Source organism: Scyliorhinus canicula, chromosome 8, assembly GCF_902713615.1.
Source record: "Scyliorhinus canicula chromosome 8, sScyCan1.1, whole genome shotgun sequence".
NCBI classification, from domain to species: domain Eukaryota; kingdom Metazoa; phylum Chordata; class Chondrichthyes; order Carcharhiniformes; family Scyliorhinidae; genus Scyliorhinus; species Scyliorhinus canicula.
In genome coordinates, this window is record NC_052153.1 from 67,663,109 (window position 1) to 67,690,540 (window position 27,432).

The 27,432-nt window shown below is 48.5% G+C and overlaps 1 protein-coding gene across 1 annotated transcript in view; it reads right to left on the reverse strand.

The window, feature by feature from the left end:
* The window catches only part of LOC119970306 (fibrillin-2), a 433,007-nt gene that overhangs the window by 51,222 nt on the left and 354,353 nt on the right, over positions 1-27,432 (reverse strand). The window contains exons 47-55 of the mRNA XM_038804706.1: positions 24,164-24,292; positions 23,938-24,057; positions 23,365-23,490; positions 22,308-22,460; positions 21,410-21,475; positions 19,409-19,534; positions 18,805-18,924; positions 3,297-3,419; positions 2,069-2,200 (exon numbers count right to left, since the gene is read on the reverse strand). Coding sequence (XP_038660634.1) covers positions 2,069-2,200; positions 3,297-3,419; positions 18,805-18,924; positions 19,409-19,534; positions 21,410-21,475; positions 22,308-22,460; positions 23,365-23,490; positions 23,938-24,057; positions 24,164-24,292 — 1,095 coding nt within the window. The remainder of the gene's footprint in view (positions 1-2,068; positions 2,201-3,296; positions 3,420-18,804; positions 18,925-19,408; positions 19,535-21,409; positions 21,476-22,307; positions 22,461-23,364; positions 23,491-23,937; positions 24,058-24,163; positions 24,293-27,432) is intronic.

Consider the following 27,432-nt stretch of genomic DNA (forward strand, 5'->3'; position numbering starts at 1 on the left):
CAATCCCTGAAACATTGTTGAGTTCCGGGGAAGTAATAGCTCAGCTGACCTTAATGGCCAGGCCTCCTTTCAATAACTCTTCAGAGTCCCTTCTGAATGCGGTCAGATCCGTTATTTGAAATGATGCATGAGAATGGTCTCCAGTTAAGGCAGGAGCGGGACTTCTAACGGTGATTAGATGGATTGGGATGGTGGTGGGGAACTTTCTGGTTGCAACTGGGTTGGGGAGGCTAGATAAATTGTGGCCCAAGGCTTCCTTAGCATTCCTGCTCCTCCTGGCCCACAAGATAACCTGCAATTAAACACATCAAATCTGCTTCAAAGATGGCTCCCGGCCAATAGGAAAACTCACTGCCCAACGCACATTGCTAACCTATTATTCCAGTTTACATATTTAAAGATGGACCCCGTTTTCTTCTTGACAGTGTATTGTTCGCCTGCTCAAAAAGGGCTGATTACGATCAGGACATGCCGTAGAGAGACCAGAGGAGACAAGGGTTTGACCTCACTGTAACTAACCCCACAGTGGTTTCTGCAAGACAAGGAGTTAAAATCAGATCCAAGTGCCTGAAGATGGGCACATGGGTGCTAGGTTCATGCATGTCGCGCAGGGACCATTTGAGATTGGTGCTGCTACCTCAATTATCATGAGTCAGGTGTGGAACCAACACTGCTCTGGCAAAGAGTCATCTCGACTCGAAATGTGAGCTTCCCTTTCTCTGCACAGATGCGGTCAGATCTGCTGAGATTGTCCGGTATTTTCTGTGTTTGTGTTGGAACCAGCATAAGCTTTTGATAGGTTACCTGTTTGGAGCAGGGCAAATACACAGTTATCAAATGGCCGCTGGCTGACCAGAGGTAAACATCGCTGTTTAACTTCATAAGGTGGTCTAGAGGTGTTCATGCTTAATTTTCCCCATTCCCTCCCCCAATTCCCTATTGCTCCAGTTTCAGTCCTGTGCACTTTTTCCAAACACTCGGTCTGAGTTTAGTTGGATCTGGCTATATTTCGGTATTCAGATATTTTAAATACATGAATGAATATAGAGTGGGATTAATGTCTAAAATCAGCACTGGCTCCAAATCAAGATAAGGAATTGGTGCACTGCCGCAGGCCTCTTGTTAACAGTACAAATTTCAGCTCTGTTCTCTTTGGAGAAATTGCAGCCAATTGGCTGCAGTGACTGCTGTGTGGCTGTGCTGGACTAAAGAATGAGAAAACAATTATCTGAAGCAAACAAAGTGGTTGGCTTCGCCTTTACAGATCGCTCGGTCTGACTGAATGACCCTGCAACTTTTAAAACTCAAGTCCCATTGAAGGCCTTCCTTCCCAATAAGTGCCCAGTGAAGTCTCTGCAAAATGACGTGGAAGACAATATAAAATCGCTCCTATTACCATCTGTACACCATTTAAATACTCATTCCTATTTCAGGTGGCTGCTTCAGGTGGTGCGGTGGCACAGTGGTTAGCACTGCTGCCTCACGCCAGGGTCCCAGGTTTAATTCCAGCCTTGGGTATCTGTGTGGAATCTGCCTGTGTTTCCTCCGGGCGCTCTGGTTTCCTCCCATAGTCCAAAAATGTGCAGGTTAGGTGAATAGGCCATGCTAAATTGCCCCCTAGTGTCCAACGGTTGCCTAAATTGTCCAACTGTTAGGTGGGGTTATAGCGATAGGGCAGGGGAGTGGGCCTAGGAAGGGTGCTCTTTCAGTGGGTTTGTGTAGACTCGATGGGCCGAATAGCCTCCTTCTGTACTGTAGGGATTCCATGATTCTTTGCCCCTGTGGCACCGCCCCAGAAAATGCAGATCAAATGCACACACTGCGCAGAGACCCAAAGTTATTCTCTGCTTCTATTTCCTCTCCCTAACCATCTGAAAGCTGGCACATTTTGGGCATTTATGTTAGCTGCATATTCTCCCTTCAATTGCGCTATCTGTAACACATGATTATTCATTTCCTACAATAGTCCTCAGAATCAGTCTCCAGAAGATTTCATTGCATTGATTCACTAAATGACAGAGTTTAACCCAGATTTCATGTCCTTTGCAGCTAGTCAGAAAGGTCTTACCAATACATCCATCTCCATCGGGTCTGCGGACCATTCCAGTTGGGCAGATGCACATGAAGGTACCGATCAGATTTTTGCACATCATTCCTCTGGACTCACAGTCTTGGAGCTCCTGAGCACATTCATCGAGGTCTGTGATGAAACAAGATGGTGGGAATTTGATTCGCAAATTAGAAAGCAAGCTCTGGATTTTAGGTTATCTAACACACTGATTATATTTTTTTAAATTAATAAAAGGAAGAAAATAAAGTGAAAAAAAGACCTGCATGTTTCAAAGTCACCACCAAGTTTGATGTCTGGTGCGAAAATCAGTAAATTATATTCAAAGTCAAAAGCAGAAACAGTGTAGCAATGTTGTTTGGTTTCTCTCGGGGCACATGCCATTAACGGATCGTAGTCTTTGGAGCTTGATCTGCTCACATGTTTGTTGACGCGCTGATAAAACAAGTTGATATCAACTCCCATTGTTCAAGGTATATCGTGAGTACAATATGGAGCAATAGATTTAGATTAGGATTAGATTTGGAACCCTCTTAACCTACAGTATAATTGGCAGGCTAAAAGCAAGCAAAACATATGGGCCGAATGGCCTCCTTCTCCACTGTATATTCGATGGTATAGATGCTGTCAGAAATAGGAAAAGACTCAACAGGCCTGTCTTTTTTTTAATGCATCAGCTCACCCCAACTACTTTCTAATCCTATATCTCAATTGCTTTTCTCTGCAGAAGTGCATGCAATTGTGTGTTTAATTCATTTACACTGTTCATTTCAATTGCCTTCTTGTAACCTAACCTGTATTGGGTGAGAAAATGTTCCTCCATTCCTTCTCACTGCTAAGTTATAACCTTTGCCTTGTGGTGCTTCAATATTAATCATGGTGCAGAAAAATGACCAGGATCAACTCTGTCAATGCCCTGAACAATCTTGTAAACCTCAATTATGTCAGCTCAAAGACTCTTTTCCAAAGAAATCAATTTCCTTAATCTCTCTGCCATAATGTACAACCCTAGTCAATCTTTTTCCTTGGCACCCACTCTCTCGACAGCAATAATATACTTTCTATGATTAGGTGATTACAATGAATAAATATGGGATAAACTGAATTGATAAAAGACTGTAATTTGTCTAATCCCAATCACATAAACCCTGGTCATATTCTGCGTGAGTCTTACACTTGTCAACTTTCAGACAGTGAGAACTGGCTCTCTTCTGCCACTTGTCCTCACCTCTGCACATCTTCCTGTCGTCCCTCAAAGTGTAACCAGCAGGGCATGTACATTCGTAGGAACCAAAGGTGTTAATGCAGCGGAATGCACACAGAAGTGGATTCAGGGCACATTCGTTTATGTCTGAAAAGAAAAAAATTAGAAATCAGGACTCCTCCAAAGCATTTATTTTTTTCAAATACTGCCATAATGAGGTCACACTTTACAGAATTATAAATGGTCCAGTCGATATCCGAGTAGGTCCAAGGTAAATGGCAGAAAATATCAAATAACCAATAATTGTAATGAAATTGCATTTCCCATATGGTGAGCACAATCAAATGGCCTTGCTGTGCCCAACTCGTTAGGTCTCGTGAGGCGTTGTGATCTAAATCCTACCCTCAATGGACAGGATCCAGATTTACATATATAAGTATGTAGTTAAGTTCACTTAAATATGTTCGCACCGGAGTTAACCAAGCAGGCACCGTTTAGCACAAATGTGGAACTTGGTGGGGATGGGGGGTGTCCCAGGCGGTCGGGGCCCTCTGGGTGGTCAGGCTCTGGGCAGGGTGGACCCTGGCACTCCTGATGCCGCCTGGGCACCGTGGCATGCCAAACTGGCAACCTTCCAATTTCCAGCGTGAAGGGTGCGATTGAAATGCACTTAACTCTCTTTCAAGTGGTTGATATATATTTGTAAACATTGTGGTTGCAGCATTTAGAGTGAAGAAGATGAATGAAGCAAGGCTCACAGCAGTTTTGTGGAAGTTGTCAATCACAGCCTACTATGAGACATGAATGAATGGCATGCAGCTACAGGATCTGAGGGGTTTAAAAACAGGTTGAACTGTTCACTTTCCAAGAAGACACGTGGCGCTTCCAGATGAATGTTACAACTGTACTTTGTTTCACTGCCCCTGTCTGGACTGCTCTCTAGCTTCCAGACAGGGTCTCTTTTTTGGGGAGGGGCCAGTGTGTGGTCCCTTTAGATAGTAGGTCACTGTGCGGGGTCTCTTTAGTCAGGAATCTGTTAAGAAATTGCCCCCATGGCCTACCGCGAGGTCCACCACGTCAGTTTCACGTTTGGCGATGCTTGTAGTTAATCCAGCCCAGGTGATTCCTGGCCGAGAGGACTAGAGAATCGGAGGGGCCCAGAGATTAAGTTGCTGGGTCCACTAAGTGGATTCTATTGGGTCAATGCGACCCATTTGCATCCTCCTGCTGGAACGCGGGCAAAACCCAGATCCTACCACCAGTGGAGGGCTGGAGCATAGCGGTCTCTTTGGAGCCTGGCGCGAACCTTCATTTCAGGCGGACGGCCGATTCTCCGCTTGATCGCAATCCATGTTTCTGCATCGCGGGTTGGAGAATCCAGGCCACTATTTCAAAAAACACTCCAACTGATTAAAAAAAACCTTTAACTATATTTAACTTCCTTTAATCCCATATAAGAACAAGTATTTATATTCATAGGTGCACTTCAAAGACTTCATAAGCACTTTGAGCTGTCAATTAAACTGTGAATAGACAAGTACGCCACAGTGATAATGTTAGGAGTGAAATCAGTCAAGCAGCACTAATCATATAAAGGTAACCCTCAGGCTTATGTCTACAGAGTGAAATAGGTAGCACTGATTTATTTTAACACTGCAGGCATTCCCCCCAAATATTTAAAGGGCAGGATATTTACGAGCACCTTTAAATGGGCACCGCACCTCCCCAAAAGGGCACCTGACCTCCCTCTGTGTACCCGAATAGGCGCCAGAATGTGGCGACAGTAACTTCATTGCAGTGTTAATGTAAGCCGACTTGTGACAATAAAGATTTATTCATATTCAGTGGTCAGGGACAGGAAGGTGTGACTACGAGTGAGGCTGGCAGAAGTGTCCAAGTGGTAGTACTGCAGGAGCGTAAACCCCTACCCTTGTCCGATCGGGTTGAGATTCTTGCTTCCTGTGTGGGCGAGAGCAGGATGAGCAGACTGACCAGAGCACTGTGATACAGAGAATCATTCAAGTTGGGGGGGGGGGGGGGGGGGGGGGGGGGGAGACAGAGTAGCATAGTGGTTAGAACTGTTGCTTCATAGTGCCAGGGAACCAGGTTCGATTCTCGACTTGGGTCACTGTCTGTGTGGAGTCTGCATGTTCTCCCCGTGTTTGCGTTAGTTTCCCCCAGGTGCTGTGAAGGGAATATGAGTAGCTAGATGCTAAATTATAATGCAGAACCACAAAGATATTAATCTTCAGATTACAACCTGAGCCACAAGATGAAAGAGGTAACTGTGGCTCAAAGATTGGTGTGGGAGAAATGGATTTGAGTTCTCGGGATTTCGGCTATAGTACTGGGGAAAGAGGGACCTGTTCCATTATGGTGGGTTTTGCTTGAAGTATGCTAGGACCAGAGTCTTGGAAAATCAAATAAGTAGGGCTGTCACCAGGGAATCTTACGAGAATAGGAAAATGTAATAATCGGACAAACTTAAAGGCTTTGTACCTGAATGTGCGTAGCATTCGGAATAAAATTAATGTAATGGTGCAAACGATTTGGTGGCGGTTAATGAAACATGGGACGCGATTTTCCGACTTCATCATGCCCAACTTGGAGATGCAACGAGGCCATTGAATCTCATGTGATTCGTGGGGCTTGAAACGTCTCGCACGTTGCAATCAGGATCTCACCCTTGTTGGGTGTGTTGCCTACTTGGCAGTGCTGCATGGGTACCCTGGTAGTGCACCCTTGTACTGCCAGGATGCCAGGGGAACTGCCAGGGTGACAGGCTGGCAGTGCCAGAGTCCAAGGTTCCTCGTGCTAGGAGCTGGACCTATGGGTGCCTTGTCCTTAAGAGATGGGGTGGGGGTCCGGAGGCCAATGGCTTAGCTGAGAGGATTCGAAAGATCAGGGCGGCCATGAAAAAGGCCACCCTGATCTGCGATTACTCTTCCTGCATTGGTGAGCTGCTCTAATCAGCCAAGGCCATTCCATTGCGTGGTCTTTGTCAATGTTGCAGACATGGGAAACACCCCGCTCAATGCGTTTGAAAAGGAACTGATTTTGTCTTGTTGAATCACGCCCATGGTTACAAGGAGATCATGACTAGAAGTAGAATATCCAAGGGTATTCTGTTTCTGAAGGATAGTCGTAGATGGTGGAGCTTTCTTAGTAAAGGAAGGAATCAGTGTTGTCGTGACAAATGATATTGACACTGGAGATCAAGATGGAGAATCAGTCTGGGTAGAAATAAGAAATAGCAAAGGAAATAAGTCTCTGCTAGCAGTAATCTATAGGTATCTGAAAAGTACTTCCGCAGGATGACACAGTATAAACCAGGCAATACTGGGGGCTTGTAAGAAAGGTACGACAATAATCATGGGTGATATTAATATGGGTATAGACTGGATTAATAAAATTGGCAAGGGTAGCCTCAAGGGCGAGTTCATAGAGTGCATTAGAAATTGTTTTTTGGAACAATATGTTGTTGAATCAACAAGGCTGTTTTGGATTTAGTATTGCATAATGAGATGGAATTAATTTATGATCTGATAATAAAGGATCCTCAAGGGAAGGGTGATCATCGCACGTTTGAATTTCAAATTTAGTTTCGGGGCAATAAACTTGAGTAATACACTAGTGTTCTGGTGTTAAACCAAGGGAAATTGCACAGGCATGAGGACAGATTTGCCTCTAGTGGACTGGGCAGAAAGACTAATAGGTAGGATATTTGATCAACAGTAGCAGATATTTAAGGAGATAGGGGCAGCAGGGTAGCATGGTGGTTAGCATAAATGCTTCACAGCTCCAGGGTCCCAGGTTCGATTCCCGGCTGGGTCACTGTCTGTGTGGAGTCTGCACGTCCTCCCCCTGTGTGCGTGGGTTTCCTCCGGGTGCTCCGGTTTCCTCCCACAGTCCAAAGATGTGCGGGTTAGGTGGATTGGCCATGCTAAATTGCCCGTAGTGTCCTAATAAAAGTAAGGTTGGGGGGGGGTGGGGTTGTTGTGTTACGGGTACAGGGTGGATACGTGGGTTTGAGTAGGGTGATCATGGCTCGGCACAACATTGAGGGCCGAAGGGCCTGTTCTGTGCTGTACAGTTCTATCTTCTATGTTCAATTCCTCTCAAATAAAATATATTCCAGAGGGGAAGAAAGATTGTAAGAGGCGGAAAATGCATCTGCAGCGAAGCAAGGGGGTTAAAGATAACATAAAGGCAAAGACTAAGACATACCATATTGTAAAGGCTGTGCAGGCTGGAGGATTGGAAAACTTTAAAAGACCAACAGGTGGTTACTAAAAAATAATAAAAAGAGTAAAGGTAAATTTGGCAGATAGAATTTTATATAGGTAAGTGTGAGCTTATCCATTTTGGTTGGGGGAATAAAAAGGCAACTTATTATCTAAACAGAGAAGCTACAAAATGCTTCGGTGCAGAGGGATCTGGTGTCCTTGTGCACAAATTTCAAAGTTAGTATGCAGATGCATCTGGTAATAAGGAAGGCAATGGAATTTTGGCATTCATTGCTAACCAAATAGAGTGTAAAACTAGTGAGGTACTGTTGCAACTGTATAGGGCATTGGTGAAACCACATCTGGAATGCTGCACATAGTTTCGGTCCCCTTACTTGGGGAAGGATGTAAATGCATTCGAGGCAGTTCAGAGAAAGTTCAATAGATTGATTCCAGGGACTCCAGACTTCTCTTATGAAATGAGATTGAGCAGTTTAAGCCGACACTAGTGGAGTTAGGAGAATAAGCAGATATCTAATTGACTCATATAAATTGCTGAAGAGGATTGACAGGGTAGAAGCAGAGTGGATGACTCTCCTGATTGGACATTCTAGAACGACAGGCCATAGTTTTAGGCTAAAGGGTGGCAAATTTAAACCAGAAATCAAGAGGAATTACTTCACTCAAAGGGTTATAAATCTGTGGAATTCTCTACCCGAGAGTGTAGTGAATGCTGGACCATTTTAAGGAGGTTTTAATTAGAGGGATGCAGGATTAAGGGGAGTGGGCAAGAAGGTGATGAGGTGGAGGTGAGATCAGGGATGAGCCTATTGAATGGTGAAGCAGGCTCGAGGGATTGAATCGTCTACTCCTAGTCCTCGTTCTTAAGTTCTTCTCATGTTTGAACTTCTCTTTCACTTATGAATGCAAAAAACTTTATTGGCTCATAGAGAGCATGTGTTTCCTGCCTGCTATATTAAAGGCTTAAGAGATTATTTGATATTTAAAGAATAACATTGTGTGACCAAATCTCTGGGCTATTGTCTTATGTGCACTCTCGCAGACTCATAGAACACACACAGACACATCTTGACAACATGCTCTGTAAATTATATAGTCAGCAAATTTTCAAAATGTATTGGCATAAATTTCTTTACCGCATCTTGAAAATTCGGGCAGTAGGATTATAGACTGTTTTGGATTTTCTTTGAGGTGGGTCTGGTATTGTGGGTTTATCTCGCGATTTATTGGCTACATGCTCCAGAAGAGTTAGTTCTTGCTGGGGGCACTGGTCTTTTGTTCAAAACTATTTATTTACATGCTAACCATTTGAAAATACTAAATAAGATAAAGACAGGGCAGCACGGTGGCAGTGGTAGCACTGCAGTCTCATGGCGCTGAGGTCCCAGGTTCGATCCTGGCTCTGTGTCACTGTCTGTGTGGAGTTTACACGTTCTCCCCGTGTTTGTGTGGGTTTCACCCCCACAACCCAAAGATGTGCAGGGTAGGTGGATTGAACACGCTAAATTGCCCCTTAACTGGAAAAAATTGCATACTCTAAATTTATTTAAAAAAAAGACAAAGACATAGCTGGAGTTCGCTCTGAGATGCTTCACAGTCCTCTCCTCTCTGTGAGTGACATCACTGCAACATATCTCCTTACACAGATGCTCAGCAGCTATCAGGGTTAACCCTTTATATCTCACTGTGAATCTTTATCTCCGTTATTATTACACACACATGCTCCTGCACCGCCTCCCAAAGTTTTCTCTTCAAGGGAAAGCTGTTTTTGTGGTTTCACTGGTCTTCCCTGCTGAATGCAAAGCTCCTTCTGCGGAGGTCAGTTTGTAGGGGTTGAAATTCCTGATTTCCCACATTTGTGGTTCTGTTGTTGTGACATTCTCTTTCAGGATACTTTGCCCATGATGTTAATGGTTTTCTGTCCAGTGAAATTTGGACTGATCTGTTCCTTTGAATGATGTCCGTGTCTTGAGTGGATACGATCTTGATTGCTGTAACTGCTCAATTACCACACCCACAAGGCTCTGCACTCTGATCCATACTCTCTCGCCCCTCCCTGGAATCAGGTCTCGAGTCCTATGCCTCTGGATAAACGTATGAGCTTGACGTACTTGATAGGCTTCTCCCTTGTTCCTAGCTCGGTCATGTCTTCCACTCTGATATTTGGTAGTAAGGTGTGGGGCAGTAAAGAAAATTGCGTCTTTCGGCCGTGGTCCATCAGAGGCTCAACGGGGCAAACCTATTATGCAATGGTGTGGAGCTGTATCTAAGCAGCGTGAGCTCAAAATCATAGGGCGGAATTCTCCGCACCCGTGAAAAATCACGAAATTGTCGTAAAAAAACGGGCGCGTTTTACGATGGTCGGGAAGGGTCCATTTCCCGACGTATTCACGTCTGGGAAATGGGCTAGGAACGCGGCCGCATCAATCACGTGCGCGATGACGACGGAACGCGGCAACGACACGATCACGCCCACGTGACGCCGCCCGACGCTGTAAAAAGGCGCGGGCGAGCACAGAATCTGTGGCCATGATGTCGGAGCCCAGGAGAGCTGCACCTCGTTTTGTGGAGGCCGATGTCGAGACACTGCTCGATGCTGTGGAGCAGAGGAGGGGCATCATCTGCCCGCGGAGAGGGCATCGCCAACCTGCCAGCGCGGTACGCCAGGCCTGGCGTGAGGTGGGTGCTGCCGTCAGTGCTGTGGGGCAGACCCCTCGCTCAGCAGAGCAGTGCCGAAAAAAGCTTCACGACCTCACCAGGGCTGCCAGGGTAAGTGCCAAGAAGGTGCCCCCTGGTCACAACCATCCCTCCCCCCCCTTTACTTAATCACCCACCTCCCCCCCTGGCACGGGGGGGTGGAGGGGGATTGGGGCAGAGTTATTTGAGGGTGGTTCACAAAGTTGTCACAGACCCAGCGCTCTGGCCCCGTGGAGAGATGCAATCGTCTTATGACAACTTGACCCCCAAACTGTGCCAGTATCTGAACGGACTGCTGATACCTGCCGTATTATAATGATCTACCTATGTGCACTCCCCCAACAGGCCAAGTCCGCTCACAACACCCGTGAGCGGCACCAGACTGGAGGGGGTTCACCCAACCTGCACCCCCTCACCACCTTTGAGCAGAGGGCACTGGACCTTGTTGGGGGGTCTGCCACCCGGGATGTCGCGCTATGCGAGGTTGGCGGAGCTGCAACAAGTGAGCCAACCCTCCTTGACAAACACCCACCCCTCCCCCATCCTCTGTCCCTTCACACACCCTGCCCACTGGGATACCTCCCCCATCCTCTGTCCCTTCACACACCCTGCCCACTGGGATACCTCCCCCATCCTCTGTCCCTTCACACGCGGCCCACTGGGATACCTCCCCCATCCTCTGTCCCTTCACACGCTGCCCACTGGGACCGTCCAGCGGCCTGCCGAGCAAATCTAAATAACCCGTCTCATTCTCTTCCCTAGGACGTGATGCTGAACGACCAGGGCCGTCTGGCTGCAGACGGACACAGGCATCTGCCCCCACCTCACCCGGGGCCGCACGACAGAGGGTACCCGATCAGCGGGGAGTCCCATCCTCCCCAACCCAATCTGCGGATCAGGACGCCCAGAGGGTGGCGATACCACAAGCCACGGAAATGGCCAGCGATAACCCTCCGGACTCTGAGCGGCCCGACACCATTGAGGAGGCGCTAAATTGCGACAACATCGGGCTTGCGGCACTGCTATCACCCACAACATCCATCATCCCAGAGACATTCACCCCGGCGGGTCTATTTAGTGATGAGTCTCCTGGGTCACAGTCTGGTTCGCACATCACAGCTGAGCAGGTACAGCAGGTGGAGGTCGGAGCAACCGAGGGCCTGGACTCGCGGAGGCCAGACCAGGCCCAGCATGCAGCTGGCTCCCAGACGTTTTCGGAGTTCCTGGAGTTTCTCAACCCACCCGCACAGCAGATGCCTCAAGAAACCCAGGGAGACAATGACGGGATGAGGGCAGCCTTCCTGGCTCTGCAGATGCTGTTAGAGGAGTCGAACCGCGTCCACGAGCAGGGAGTGGTGTCGCTCATGGCAGAGACCCAATCCGACACCACACGGATGGCATCCGCGGTGGAGGCAATGGGTCAGGTTATGCAAGGCGTTGGGGTTAATGTGCACGCGTCATCCTCGGCCCTGGACAGGGTTGCCCTCTCACAGGCAGCAATGTGCCAGAGGCAAAACGACATTGCCGGCGCCCTGCAGGCCTTGGCCCAGTCTCACCAGGTCATGGCCCAGTCGCAGCAGTCAGTCGCCGAGAGCATCAACCGCCTGACACATGTGCTGGATGGCGTCGTGCACACACAGGTTGAGGTCGCACAGTCCCTGGCGGGAATGTCTAACTCCCTGGACTCCGTGTCTGCAAACCTTCGGATCCTGGTCGATACCGTTGCAGGCCTCCAGGACTGGCAGCGCCAGGTGTCGGTGGTGCGACGGGGCACCTCCCCGCTCGCACCTCTGTCCCAAAGTGAGGCCTGGGGGCCACCGGGCTCCCCGAGGGAGGAGGAGGTTTCGGGGCCCGTCCCATTAAGTCCATCACGGGACGTCCCGGAATTCTCGGCCTCCCCCCGTCCCATCCCTGGTGCATCGGGTGGGCAGCAGGCAGAGCAGGGTGGCACAATGTCACCCGAGACGCCCGCAGAGCAGCCTGGCCCATCAAGGCCAGGTCGCCCCAGGAAACGCTTGGCCAAGGAGAAACGAGTCGAGGGGGGAGATTCGCAGCAATCCTCCTCCACTCCTGCTGTATCATCTGGGGACTCACGTAGACGTAGTGTTAGGGCCCGTAAGGCAACTAAGATAGACACTGAGTAAGTTGGCACGGGTGAAGGGCACAGTTTAGTTGTAGGGGCTAGGGCACCTGTAAATAATTGTTAACATTAAACGCACTGTTCCACCTTACTTGTAATACCGTGTGATTGTTCCACAGCCACAGGAATCGTGATGGTGACCGAGTGTCGCTGGGGTTGACGAGCGGTGAAAACTTCGGTGCCGGGTGTGCAGTCCCTGCCCCTCCCCCCACCCCCTCCCACAGCTAGCCCACGCGGGCACGTGATGAGTGTCCGTGACGATCTCAGCGGCCACCAAGGTGGATGGTTCAGCTATTGCCATGGGTCAGACTCTCTCTAACGATTCTGAGCTCACAGCTCTTCGCAGAGCGGGCTGTCATCATTCCACATGGCACTGATCATACCCGCTGACACAGCCATCAATGTTGTGCCATACCGTCTGGACCCAGTGGTAAGGGTGATGTCTAAGTGGAGCAGTGTACACTGAGAGGGGTTGGGAGGAGGAAGGGGGGGGTTGTGGTGGTGGAAGTTGTGTGTTGACCCTCTGCACGACTAGCGATGCAGGTGGTGGTTTGGTGTTCAGCGGGGAAGTCACATGCGACGCGTGAACCGTGCTGCCACCAAGGCGTCGGTGCCCGCCGTCCTCGCCGGGTCTGTCGTGCCGCCTCCTGGACATCACCAGCACCTGGGTCGTGTCTGCGTGTTGCGCCTGCCACTCCGCCAGCCTCCTCCTCCTCCCTCTCCTCCTCCTCCTCTGTGCTGGCACCACTGCCACTGGCTTCTCCCTCCGCCTCCTGCAGGAGGTCATCTCCCCTCTGCATCGCGATGTTGTGCAGCGCACAGCAGACCACAACAATGCGAGCGACCCTGTCGGCCTGGTACTGTAGGGCCCCTCCGGAGCGGTCCAGGCACCTGAATCTCATCTTCAGGAGGCCAAGGCAGCGCTCCACCACACCCCTGGTTGCTGCATGGGCCTCGTTGTATCGTGTTTCCGCATTGGTCTGAGGCCTCCGTATAGGCGTCATCAGCCAAGACCTCAGCGGATAACCCCTGTCGCCTAGCAACCAGCCCCTCAGCCGGGGGGGACGTCCCTCAAACATTGCAGGGATGAACGACTGCGCCAGTATGTAGGAGTCATGCACACTCCCTGGGAACCTTGCAGAGACATTCATGATCCTCATGTGGGGGTCGCATACCACCTGGATATTCATGGAGTATGTCCCCCTTCTGTTTGTGAACATGTCCCTGTCCCCTGCAGGCGGGCGCATGGGGACGTGAACACAATCGATTGCCCCCTGTACCCTCGGTATCCTGGCCACGCTGGCAAATCCACGAGCTCGTGAGTCTTGACTTGCTTGGTCCTCGGGAAAGGTGATGTAGCGGTCCGCGATGGCATAGAGGGCGTCGGTCACATCCCGGATGCACCTGTGCACCGATGACTGGGAGATCCCGGAGACGTCCCCGCTCGGAGACTGGAAGGAGCCGGTAGCATAGAAGTTAAGAGCGACCGTCACCTTGATGGCAACCGGGATCGCGTGTCCTCCCCCCGTTCCACGTGGGGCGAGGTGCGCCACGAGGTGACAGATATGTATCACCGTCTGCCTACTCAGCTGGAGTCTCCTCCTGCAGATGATGTCCGTCATTGTTAGGAAAGAGACCCGGACACGGTACACCCTCGGCCTTGGTCGTCGCCTCTGGCGCCGTGGCTGCACCCTCACTCTCTCCTCTTCCTCCTCCTCCCCCCCCCCCCCCCCCCCCCATGCTGCTCGACGACTGGAAACTCCTCGGCCCTTCCCTCTGCTGCTGCAGCTGGCCCTGCATCCACTGCGGGTTGTGGCTGTGGATGCTGCTGCATCTCCAAATGCAGTGCAGCGGCCCCAACCACTGCGCAGAACATAGCCGTTCTGTTCACATACATTGTGCTAACCTACAGAAGGGTGGTGGGGGCAGAGAAATGGGACATGTTAGACGGAGGTTAGTCGACAACTCGGCAGCCGCCAGCTACGGGATACTTGTGTGTCCCGGTGGCCTGGTCGCGCTGCTGACACGCGGGCAGCCTAACCCCAGGTCACTTTCTGCATCCAACGAGCAGTTAACTACGTCCTCTTCACCGTTGTGTCAGTGGCCTGTGGCCGTAAGCCACAGGGGAACCAGCGGCCGTGTCCTCGTGACCGGCACTCCATGGCATGGTGGCAGACATTTTGTTACGGGGTTGGACGGCTCACTCGCTCACTCTCTACCTAACCCCCCCACCCCACTCCCACCTTCCGTCTCCCCCACTCCCCCCCTCCGTTTCCCCCACTGCCCTCTCCGTCTCCCCCACTGCCCTCTCCGTCTCCCCCACTGCCCTCTCCGTCTCCCCCACTCCCCCCTCCGTCTCCCCCACTCCCCCCGCTCTGGACCCCCCCTCCCGTTCTCAGGGATGCCTTCCCCGTTGTGGCCAGACTCGAGCGGTGCGCTGAGCGGTGCGCTAACCTCCTGGAAGCAGTCGTCAGCCAGCACGACTGGTTGACGAACTTAAAAAGCAGGTGTGTTTCACACCGTGTAAACAGTGTGCGATTAAGTCGGGACTTCGGCCCATCCGGGCCGGTGAATAGCCGGGGGGGCAATTTGTAGCGATTCTGGTCGTGTCGGGGGCGTAATGGAGGCGTTTGGCGGGAATGGCGACTCGGTTTTGTGCGGGTTCGGAGAATAGCGGGAGGGCGTCGGACCAGCGTCGCCGTAAAAATTTGCGCCGCCTGCTATTCTCCGACCCGTCGTGAGTGCGGAGAATCGCGCCCATAATTCTTCTTCAGTATGGTTTTCATAGCGCGTGCGTCTCGCTCAGCTTCACAGTTAGACTGGCGGTATTTCGGGGAGTTTATGGCACAAACAAATTCATATGTTGCTGCAAAGGGTTGGAAGTTCTCATTGTCATCTCTGATAATGGACTAAAAATTGTCAATATCCGAATGTCATGCATAGAGAACATTTTAAAATTTGTCTTTTCCTGTGCTGCTTGTCTTGCCAGTCGCTGGGCAACCGTCATTATTTGTTTGTCTCTGTTATGGTTGGTGGGTTGCCCCCAAGAGTCCTTTACCCGTTACTCTGCGCTGTTGCTGGGTTTCAATTGAGATATTTCCTGCTATTTGCTACTCTCCCTCTGTGGGTGTAATCACTGCTGCCAATTTCTATTATTGTGGGTTGATTTTGGGATTTGTTGTTATATTCGAGAAGAGGTCTAGCTGGGTGTACTGGTCTTTTGCTCAAATAGACTTAATTATGTGCTGACAATTTCAATATTAAATCAGACCAAGACGTAGCTGGATCTCCTCTGAAATGCTTCACACTCATCTCTCAGAGAGTGGCATTACTGTGACCTAACTCCTTTTACACAGACTGAGTGGCTATCATCAGACTTAAACCTTTTCTCTACAATGGAGAGAAATAGTCGTCATTTATTTATTACCATTGATTCACTGGCTGGCATAACAATTGTGCTTACTATTGGAATATATATCTCTATAGAAGCATACAAATTTAGGAGTGTTTTAATAAGGGTAAATTAGTTGATCTGTCATTTTCAGTGGAACTCAAAGGGAAAGCCTCAGAGATAGGCACGCTAGCACATTGGTTAGAAATGTTGCTTCACAGCGCCAGGGCCCAGGTTCGATTCCTTCTTGGGTCACTGTCTGTGCTGAATCTGCAAGTTCTCCCAGTGTCTGTGTGGGTTTCCTTCAGGAGCTCCGGCTTCCCCTCACGAGGCCCGAAAGACGTGCTGTTAGGTGAATTGGACATTCTGAATTCTCCCCGTGTATCTGAACAGGTGCCGGAAAGTGGCGCCTCGGGGCTTTTCACAGTAACTTCATTGCAGTGTTAATGTAAGCCTACTTGTGACAATAAAGATTATTATTCAGGATATCTTGCTGTCAATTTTCAAAAGTCCTGCTTTCTTCTTGCTGAGGATCCTACTGGGAGTGTGGGGTCAGCAAAAAAATAATCCAAAGTACAGAACTGCTTCAAATAATTTTTCATTCATCTGAACAAAGGGTGGCTGATGACACAGGAGAAAACTGCCTCTTGAAATGGTTTTGCATGCTGCCTGATGTACTGGTGTAATCTCATGTTACACTACAGGACTGAATGGGCATTTAATTGTGAGAAAGGGCTGAATGGGCACTTAATTTTAAGAAAGGAAAACGTGCTTTCAATCTCCGAAAATAATGAGCACAGTAAGAAGTCTTAAACACCAGGTTAAATTCCAACAGGTTTGATTCGAATTACTAGATTTTGGAGTGCAGCTCCTTCCTCAGGTGAATGAAGAGTTGGGTTCCAAAAACATATATATAGACAAAGTCAATGATGCAAGATGATACTTTGAATGTGAGTCTTTGCAGGTAATTAAGTCTTTACAGGTCCAGATGGAGCAACAGGAGGGAGGGATAATCACAGGTTAAAGAGATGTGAATTGTCCCAAGCCAGGACAGTTGGCAAGATTTTGCAAGCCCAGGCCAGATGGTGGTGGATGAATGTAATGCAACATGAATCCAAGGTCCCGGTTGAGGTCATACACATGTGTGCGGAACGTGGCTATAAGTTTCTGATCAGCGATTCTGTGTTGTTGTTCATCCTGAAGGCCGCCTTGGAGAACACTTACCTGAAGATCAGAGGCTGAATGCCCTTGACTGCTGAAGTGTTCCCTGACTGTAAGGGAACATTCCTGCCTGGCCAATATCTGTTCATCCGTTGTGACAGCGACTGCATGGTCTCGCCAATGTACCACGCTTTGGGGCGTCCTTTCCTGCAGCGTATGAGGTAGACAACGTTGGCCAAGTCGCATAAGTATGTACCATGTACCTGTGTAATGGTGGTACCCATGTCGATGATCTGGAAAGGTAAGCGTTCTTCAAGGCAGCCTTCAGGACGCGCGACAATGCAGAATCGCCAAGCAGAAACTTATAGCCAAGTTCCGCACACATGAGTACGGCCTCAACATGGACCTTGGATTCATGTCGCATTACATTCACCCCCCTGCCACTATCTGGCTTGGGCTTGCGAAATCCTACCAACTGTCCTGGCTTGAGACAATTCACGCCTCTTTAGCCTCTGATTATCCTTCTCTCCAGTTGCTCTGTCTGGACCTGTAAAGACTTAATTACCTGCAAAGTCTTGCATCATTGACTTTGTCTATTTTAATGTTTCTGGAACCCATCTTTTCATTCACCTGAGGAAGGAGCTGTGGTCACAAAGCTAGTGATTCGAAACAAACCTGTTGGACTTTAACCTGGTGTTGTAAGACTTCTTACTGTGCTCACCCCAGTCCAACACTGGCATCTCCACACCTAAAATAATGAGGCAAGATTCCTTGCTGGGCACATGTATTTGCATTTAGTCCATACAATGCAATTGCCAATGATAATACAAATGCAGGGTTAAAGATAATAGACAAGTGGGGGAGGGGGGTGGTTCTCTGTCGCCCGACGCTGTTATCGGTATCGGCAATCGGGCGGAGAGTCGACTCCGACGCCCAAATCGGATCCAGCTCCGGATTGATGCCGGAGGGCCATGCTCCGCCCCCGATGGGCCGAGTTCGCGATGACGCGGGACATGTGTGGTCTCAGCCGTGCGGGAACCTGGCGTGGCGGCTGCGGACTGCGTCGGGATCCGTGCTGCTGGCCGGGGGGGGGGGGGGGGGGGGGGGGGGATTTCCGCGAGGGCTGGGTGGACAGGTAGTGGGCTGTGGGGTAACGGATCGCAGGTTGTACGGCGCGACCGCTGCAGGTCATCAACTGTATGCATGTGCGGCCAGGGACCCGGCTATTCTCCGGCTGTTTTCGGCGTGAGAGGCAAGAGTTTCACCCGGTGCTGCTGCTAGCCCCTCATCGGTCCCGGAATCAGTGAGGCTTTCACACAGATTGTTTTGGTCGTAAGTGACCACACATCGTCCGCTGGCATCAGCACTTAGCCACTAAAATGGAGAATCCAGCCCAAGATTCTTCACTGGCGGTCCATCAGCAGGATGTGGCAGAAATTTCATCAGTGGCTACTCTGCTGGGTATCTGGTCACACCCCAGTAGTTTCACTTGGAAGTAATTTTTACAGATAACACAATCTCCTAAAATACACATGGAGATTTGAAGAAGGAGACTTAAAAAACAAAGGGCCAGAAAGTCTATGCAATTGATTGCAGTAGATCAATTTGCATAGTCTGTGGTACAATCTTTTAAAGACAAAGGTTGAATTTGTTTAGCTGGAGCAAACCGTCAAGGGAGACTCACTACGGCAAACTTCCACAACTCCCATCAGAGATTTAGGAACTGCCTAAAAATTGGAAATCGCTCTTAGTCCAGAAGATAATCAGGTGCTCTTTTTTTGAGGCAAAATCCTACCTCATCAAAGGGGCTCCAGAATTCCGCAAAAGGACGATGTTGTGCACAATGGTTCTAAACTTGCAAATAGTAGCACATTTCCAATAAAGGCCACTTCTTACCTTCACAAGTCATCATTGGGCCTGGCTCAAATCCTTCATCACAAGTGCATTCAAATCCACCAAATACATTGGTACAAGTGCCATTGCCGCAGGGGTTACCAATGGAGCATTCGTCAGTGTCTGTTTTTGTGGAAAACAACAAATTATCTGCTTTTTGTCATAATAAGTTGAATTTTTTTATTAAAAATGTTTTGAACCAGCGTATACTTTACCATTATAATCTTACAATATAAAGTTAAGAATGTACATCCTCAGAGATTACTGGTAAATGTACACAACTGAATCTGGAAACGTAAAGCATTAGTATCATACATCCAAAATGCTTGATGGTAGCATGTGATGTAATGAAAATGCAGCATCAATTAACATATTGGGGATAATTCTCACACTCATCGGGGCTGAAAAGTAGCAGTAGCAGATCCGCTGATCATGACACATCTTTCCTGATTTTACTTCACAATGAAATCGTTGGAGAGGGCATTGGGCTGGGAGTACAAATAATGGCTGACCCATAATCTTTAATTACTACCCCGTCAAAAACAAAATCCTACCCTCCATTGACTTGGTTTATTTACTTTATAACAATCAATAACAAGTTCCCTACCAACACAGTTAACTCCACTGTAATCCAGGTTGTATCCCATTGGGCATTCGCATCGGAACGATCCATCTGTGTTGATGCAATGGCCATTTGAACATATTCCAGGGTTTCCCAAGCATTCATTGACATCTAGAGTGTAAAATAATACATTCAAATAAATGAAAAACCTCATCTCATTTTCCATCCTTGGCTGAGCCCAGATGTTGAAACAGCTGTGCCCAGGGTAAAAAGACAGTTTTACTGACAATTTTCTCTCTTAGATCCATTTTTCAACTTCTCACTGTTCATTTACACCAGGTAAAGAGATTTCAAATGCTTGCAGTTTCAGCAAAGTGGTACTCTCCGGTGGATTGCCACTCTCGCCAGATTTATCCATGCTGGAATTCTGAAGCCCTTATCTCACCCAACTTTCCTCATCCATCGGCATGGAGTAACTGGGTGCAGGGAGGTAAGCCACTCCCCATTTTATGGGAGTACCTGCCATAAAGGGATGGTTTAAAGGAACAATTTACAGGGAGTCTAGAACTAGAGGTCATGGGTTTAAGGTGAGAAGGGAGAGATACAAAAGAGACGAGAGGGGAAATTCCTTCACACAGAGGGTGGTGAGCATCTGGAATGAGCTGCCAGAGGCAATGGTAGAGGCGGCTGCAATTTTTTCCTTTAAAAGACAGTTAGACAGTTACATGGGCAGGGTGGGTATAGAGGGATGTGGGCCATATGCGGGCAAGTGGGACTAGCTTAGTGATAGAAACTGGGCGGCATGGACAAGCTGGGCCAAAGGGCCTGTTTCCGTGCCGTAAACATCTATGACTCTGTGACGGAGAAGATAAGTTAAAAATTTTAGGGAATGGTGGGGGGTGGGGAAGAAATCGGGTCAAACTGGGGGCGGGGTCGGACGCAGTCAGTCCAGGTGATGGTGGTGGTGGTCGGGGGGTTGTGGTGGGGGAGGTGGTGCATCTGGCCCAGTTCTTGAGGGGATTCATGTCTGGGAGGGGGCTCTGTATGGAAGAGGGTGTCAGTCCAGGAAGGTGGGGGGGGGGGGGGGGGGGGGTCAGTCGCAGGGTGAGGTGGGAGGGGGGGGGGGGGGGGGGGGGGGAATGGCACCAGTCCGGAATGGGCTCAGTTTGGGATAAAGGGCTCAGTCCGGGAGGGTGGATAGGGGTTGGACCGGGTCACACTGGGAGGGGTGTCGGGTCAGGGTGGGGGGTGGTGTGGTGCGTCCCTGGGGGGGATCAGCGGGGTAACCCGTGCAAGGCTGGGTCTGGGATTTTCTGGTAGTTACTCTGAAGTTAGAATTTATTTTCCGCTGCTAACACTTTCAGAGTAACTATCAGGGTAAAACTAGCAGAATCATCCGAAGCTTGCATCATTTGGACGGTTCCCAGCCCAGCGCAATTGTCCAGAGGAAGTTAATGCTTCTGGACAATTTTCCGGTAAACTTTTATGTGGGAACGTCCACGAAGGACTCACAGCGCTTCCTGGCGGTATCCCCTAAATGTGACGCTGGGGAAACCGGAAGTTACGGGCCCATGTGTCTGATTAGAGTACTTTATACTGCAAGTATTTCCTGCCAAGACCAACTCATTATTTGGTTAGACCTTTTAAAAAAAAATTATGTGCGAAAACTTGCTGACCTATCTTTAATTTTGTAACAGTAGGAAACAGTTGATGGAATACTCTGATGACAAGCAGAGCTTAACACATGCATTCTTCTCATGCATGCTCGGTATATACTCTCCACATCCTCCATCCAAAGTTAACAGTAATGAGCCACATGCCTCAGATGCCCAATGCACTATTCAGTGCAATTGGTGTATAATAATTTGCTAAATGCAGCTACTTTACATATACTTCCATGTAAATGCTGGGTGTGTCTATTGCGGTTGCTGCAGACAGTGCAGAAGTGACTACACAGAAGACAACTCAATGCACAATGTGAACAATCCATTCATCTGCCAACTAACGAACTGCAACCCTTAATCACAGTCCACATGCAGTTCTTACCTTCACGAGACTCTCCAATGCCAGGGATAGTACCATGGCCATATGGACACAGATCTTGGAAAGCAACTGCAAAAGAGGGAACATTCAATTATAAAATGCAACTGATAAATCACAGGCCAAAATTCAAAGTAATTCATTTCTGAGACATTTATAATGCCCATCATTAAAATTAAATCTAAATCAGTAGCTTCATGAAATACTTCTATGTACTTGGCTTTCCAGTGACGGCAACTCTTTATCTAATATCATATTCTCTGCATATTATAGTAAATAGCAGTAGTAACATAAACTGAAGAAAGAGCTACAACACTGATCATTAAAGGAGGAAAGGTGAGAACAATTTGGATTATTCATCTTTAAAAGGGGAAAATGAAGGGAACCCTCATCTCGGCAGATATATAACAGTAAAAAGGAGAGAAAAGACATATCCAGAACACTACCTGAAGCTAAACACGAGGTCACAAGTTCAAACCAATATAAAGAAAAAAATCGCAATCGGGTGAAGAAGTTCTTCACACACAGAGTGACCTGCAGGTGAAGTCAGATTCTAGATAGGGCAATGGAGGCAAACATCCTGGAATCTTTTGAGAATGCTATGGTTAGTAGTTTTTCTGGAAGGATGGCCTGAGTGTTCCTTCTCATCCATTTCTATTCTATAATCTTGTGAACTTAATGTTGGACATTGAAAATAGCTAAGAGGTCAGATTATTTGAATGGACAAAGGTTGGGGGGGGCATTACATTGCTAAATTCTCAATGCGCCCTTCTGATCTGCAAAACTGTACATGAGAGCACTAGAGTAAAAAAAAACATTTAAGTTGCTTTCCGGATACTTCTACTATAATTAATGTTTAAGAGTTAAACTGCACATGATGCAACATCAGGACAATGCACTTTACCTTCTCCATCCTTGGGGCAGAGCTCACAGGGATCTCCCCAACCCTCTCCTGGCATTTTACTGCAACAGCACTTTGCTTTGGTTGTGTTGGAAGGTTTTGCCACTGAACACTTTCCATTTTCAAACTTGGTGAAGCAGAAACTTTCGCGTGTATCTGGAGGAGATAAATCCGAGCAGTGTTAGCTTTCAGAATAGACTCACAATAAACAATGTCGAGCACACTATGCACAAAAGATGAAACTGGTATGTCTGTTGAGCTGAATAGAAGCAAATGCACTTGGAAGTTCTCCAGAGACTCCCCTGTAGTAAATTCGTAGAAGCCCTGGGTCAATGTCTAGAAATAGCAAATTAAGGGGCGTGATTCTCCGAAACGGAGAGAAACAGCCGACGCCGGAGTGAAACCCGGAGTGTTTCACTCCGGCGTCGGAGGCCGCTCCTCGCCCCCTATTCAGGGCTAGGAGCGGCAGTGCACGAATTTCGGGCGCCGGGCCTGGATGCTTGCGTCAAAGCGGCGCGCCGAGAATGACGCGGCCGGCGGCGCCTAAGTGACGTCAGCCGCGCATGCGCAGATTGGCCGGCTCCAACCCGCGCATGCGCAGTTGCCGTCTTCCCCTCCGCTGCCCCGCAAGACATGGTGGCCGTGAAAAACAGCGAGCGACGATTTTCTGAGCGGCGTGTCGCAAAACGCCATTTTGGGGTGGCGGTGGGAGAATCGCAGGGGGTGCCAGGGCGGCGTGTTGTGATTCACCCGGCCCTCCCGCGATTCTCCCACCCGGCGTGGGGAGCGGAGAATCGCGCCCAAGGTTGCTAATCTGATTTTTACTGAAGTTATAGTGGGAGATTTGAAGAGCCCTATGAAAATTCAGGGCCACCATGTATATCATTTGTTTTGACTTAATTTTCAACAACCTTCTAATGAAAAATAATTCATGATATGCATATACACCAACATAAAAAAAAACGCACTTAGTAACCAAATAAATAATCTGAAGGTATGTCTCCCAAGTAAGAATTCTATAATATACATAATAACAGACTGTCAATAAATATAGCCTTACCGAAACATCTACGTCCGTTCTCCGAGAGAATGAAGCCTGGGCGGCAAACACACTGGAAACTGCCAGCAGTGTTTTCACAATTACCAAACAGACAGATATTTGGGTCTTCTTCACATTCATTTATATCTGCAGAACAGGGAATAGTATTTGTCTGAGCAATAGAGAAGGCATTTTGCACATCAAGGACCTCGCAGCAATTTTTTGTTCAAAGAAAGGAATGTGGAGAGAGAACAGTTTCCCCCTGGAGTTCTCAATCACATGCTGTTTAGTGGACCTTCATTCAGAATTGCTATGTGGCTCTATTAATTAGTGTGCAAAGGAGAGGAAAAACCCGTGGCAATCAACGGAAGCAATTCTTTTGTAAGCTAATACAGTGTTGACAGAAGTGCCAGTTCTCAACTAAAATGTTTGGTCTTTATGCAAGCCAGATGGATGTTTGTAATATTTTAACTCATACATGTTCCATTTATTGGGAACTGAAATTGTACATTGGCAGTAAGATAAATATGCTCAAGATTGTTTCAAAAGTAGAAGCCTATAGCTTGTAGAACAGTAAACATTCAAGATTCTCACCTATACAGTTTTCATTCTGCACTTCATACCCTGAAGGACAGATACATCTGTACGCACCGTCGAGGTTTTGGCAGGACCCAGGGGCACATGATCCAGGAACCAACAGACATTCGTTGATATCTTTTCAGAAAACAAGCAGAAATGCATTTACAGGCCTTGTGAAAATCAAAAATATCAGTTTCAAGATCTCTTAAGTTAGTTGCGAGATAATTATTGATACACTCACCCATGCAGTTCTTGTTATCAGGTGTAAGTTCATAGCCATCCTGACACAAACATTGGAAGGAGCCAATGCTATTAAAACATTGTCCATTCCTACAGACGTGGCCAAACATAGTGGTGCATTCATCGATATCTGAGGGTCGGATGAAGAATATTTCTAATGAAGGATCTATGCATTCACTTATCAAGTAACTTCCTAAGCAGCTCATGTAGTTATGTAGCAGAATTAAAAGATGAAATAAAGATCCAGTGTTAGAGCACAGGACATAATTCCAACAATCTATTATTTACTTCATGGAAAAGTTCTTAACATACAATTACAGAACCTACTGATGGAAAAGTTTGCTATCTAGACTATTTATTTTGGTTAAAAATGAAAACACATGGATGGTACTAATGGCAGAAATTAGGAGGTAGGCAAAAAAAAAATCAATAACCAAAAAGAAACAATTGATTTTTTTTAATATACGGAAATATTCAGTGACGATAACTGGGAAATTATATTCAATGGCTGCGTAACCCCTGTTCAGCTGACGTTATCTTACTTGAAGTGCAACGGCAATCCTGCTGTGTTGTTAGCGGGGTTTCCAGGGCACTCCCAACGAAGTAACACCAGCGGAGTGGGAACATCTCTGAGGAATTTCTCAGCCAATAAAGACTGGCATCTGTTGAGGAATGTTTTTCAAGCAAAATTGCAAGTCCTGCCCATGACAGCTAAGCACGGGATTTGTGGGACCCACCGAACTCAGTCGTAATTTACATGGCTCGTTTGTCTTGCCACCGGGGGAAACCATGGCAAGGTTCGGCTTCGATCGGGCCATAAGATCCTACTGGCAGTGAGCACTGGAAAATCCCGCCCATAGTTTTACTTCATCACAGCTCCCAACATGCTTGAGCAGAGCAATGCTTCTGAAAGGTATGAGGGTTCGGTCTATATTTATTTTGGGAAAATTAAACAGCTTGTCATGGTTCACAGCATTGAGTTCCTTTAAATCCTACAAATCCTATTATATCTTTAAAACTTTTTATTTAATTAAGAATATGACAAATTTATGCAACTATTCCTCACAATAAAAAGTCACTATTTCCTCAGTTGTTCCGTTTGCCCTAATCTATCTTTTCATATTTCAGAAAGCAATCTTATTGGTTATATGTGAGGTATGTGTGCAAACTTTTAAAAAAATATATTTTTTATTTTTCTTTTTCCATTTTCTCCCAAACTTACACCCAACAATAAACAATAATCAGGAACGAATGCAATGTCAATCCCCATATCAATAACAACGATCCCATCCTCCCACCAAATCCCAGAAATTAGCCCACATTTAACATAAACAAATGACAAAAGGGAATCAAGAATCACCCAGAGTCACCATTAACACATACAGTCCCTCTCCCCCAACCTTCCCAGCAACTCCTTCCCCCAATGTTCGATATGATCCAATTCTCGAAAGTGCATAATGAATAACGCCCATGAATTGTAGAACCCCTCCATCCTTCCCCTCAGTTCAAATTTGACCTTTTCAAGCGTCAAGAATTCCAGCAGGTCCCCCCGCCGTGCCAGGGCACAGGGTGGAGAGGTTGATCTCCACCCTAACAGGATCCACCTTCGGGCGGATACAACGGGCGTCGGAGGCCGCTCCTTGCCCCCTATTTCCCCCCCCCCCCCCCCCCCCCCCCCCGGGGGCTAGGAGCGGCGGCGCGTGAATTCCGAGCCCCCGGCCTTGACGCTTATGTCAAAGCGGCGCGGCGGGAATGACACGGCCGGCGGCGCCTAAGTGACATCAGCCACAGCCACACGGCCGGCGCCAACCCACGCATGCGTGGTTGCCGTCTTCCCCTCCGCTGCCCCGCAAGGCATGGCGGCTTGATCTTGCAGGGCGGCGGAGGGAAAAGAGTGCGTCTTTTAGAGACGCCAGCCCGACGATCGGTGGGCACTGATCGCGGGCCAGACATCTCCTGAGCATGCCCCTGGTACTCGATCCTCCCTCCGCCCCCCACAGGCCCCACACACAGCAGTCGCACGCTGTTCACGCCGGCAGCGACCAGGTATGGTTGGCGGCGGCGTGAACCGGTCGGGTTCGGCAGGCCGCTCGGCCCACCTGGGCCGGAGAATCGCTGGTCGCCGTGAGAAACGGCGAGCGTCAATTCTCCAAGCGGCCCGTCGCAAAACGCGACACGCCATTTTGGGGAGGGGGGGGGGGGGGGGGGGGGGAAGAGAATCGCAGGGCGTGCCAGGGCGGCGTGGCGTGATTCGCCCAGCCATCCTGCGATTCTCCCACCCGGCGTGGGGTGCGGAGAATCGCGCCCATCATCTGCCTCTGTGCCCGTTTCCAACCCCGGCTGGTCCGACACCCTGAATATGGCCTCCCGAAGCCCGGGTCCAGTTTCACGTGCACCACTTTAGAGATTACCCTAAACACCTCCTTCCAGTAATCCTCCAGCTTTGGACAGGTCCAAAACATCTGAACGTGGTTTGCGGGGCCCCCCCGCAATGTTCACACACATCTTCTACCCCCTCAAAGAGCCGGCTCATCCTCACCCTTGTAACGTACGCTCTATACACCACCTTCAGCTGTATCAGCCCCAACCTCGCATACGAGGTGGAGGCGTTCACCCTCCGGAGCACCTCACACAGAATTCCTCCTCAATACCCTCTTCCAACTCTTCCGCCCACTTTGCCTTGATCCCCTCTAGCGGCAGCTTCTCCTCCTCCAAAATAGCCCCCTAAACCGCCGATACTACCCCCTTCTCCAGTCCCCCTGTTGTCAGTCCAGCAATGTCTCCACTGGGAAGCTCTGCATGTATCTAAATATTTCCCCCTGCTCCAGCCCAGCTCCTTCAATCCCGTAAAATGACCCCCAAGAAACAAATCTTTTAGTGCCCTAATTCCTTTCTCCTCCCATCTCCGAAAACTTCCATCCCACTTCCCTGGCTCAAATCTATGGTTCCCCCCGAATCAGTAGTTCCCTTGACCCTGCCCCCAACCTGAAGTGCTTTTGAATTCTCAGTGAAACTATTACTACCGGACTCCCTGAGTATCTTCCCGGGGCCGTCAGGAGCAACGCTGTTGCCAGTGCTTTCAATCCCGACCCCCTACCCAAACTCTCCTCCATTCTGACCCATTTGGAGTTCTGACCTATTAAGAGAAGATATGTGTGTATACCTATTCACAATTTGCATTTAATCTTAAAACCAATGGGGCTAAGAATTGGGTTTCCACACATTCACCATTCACTGGCTGCACATATCTCTTGCTATTTAGCTATAGCA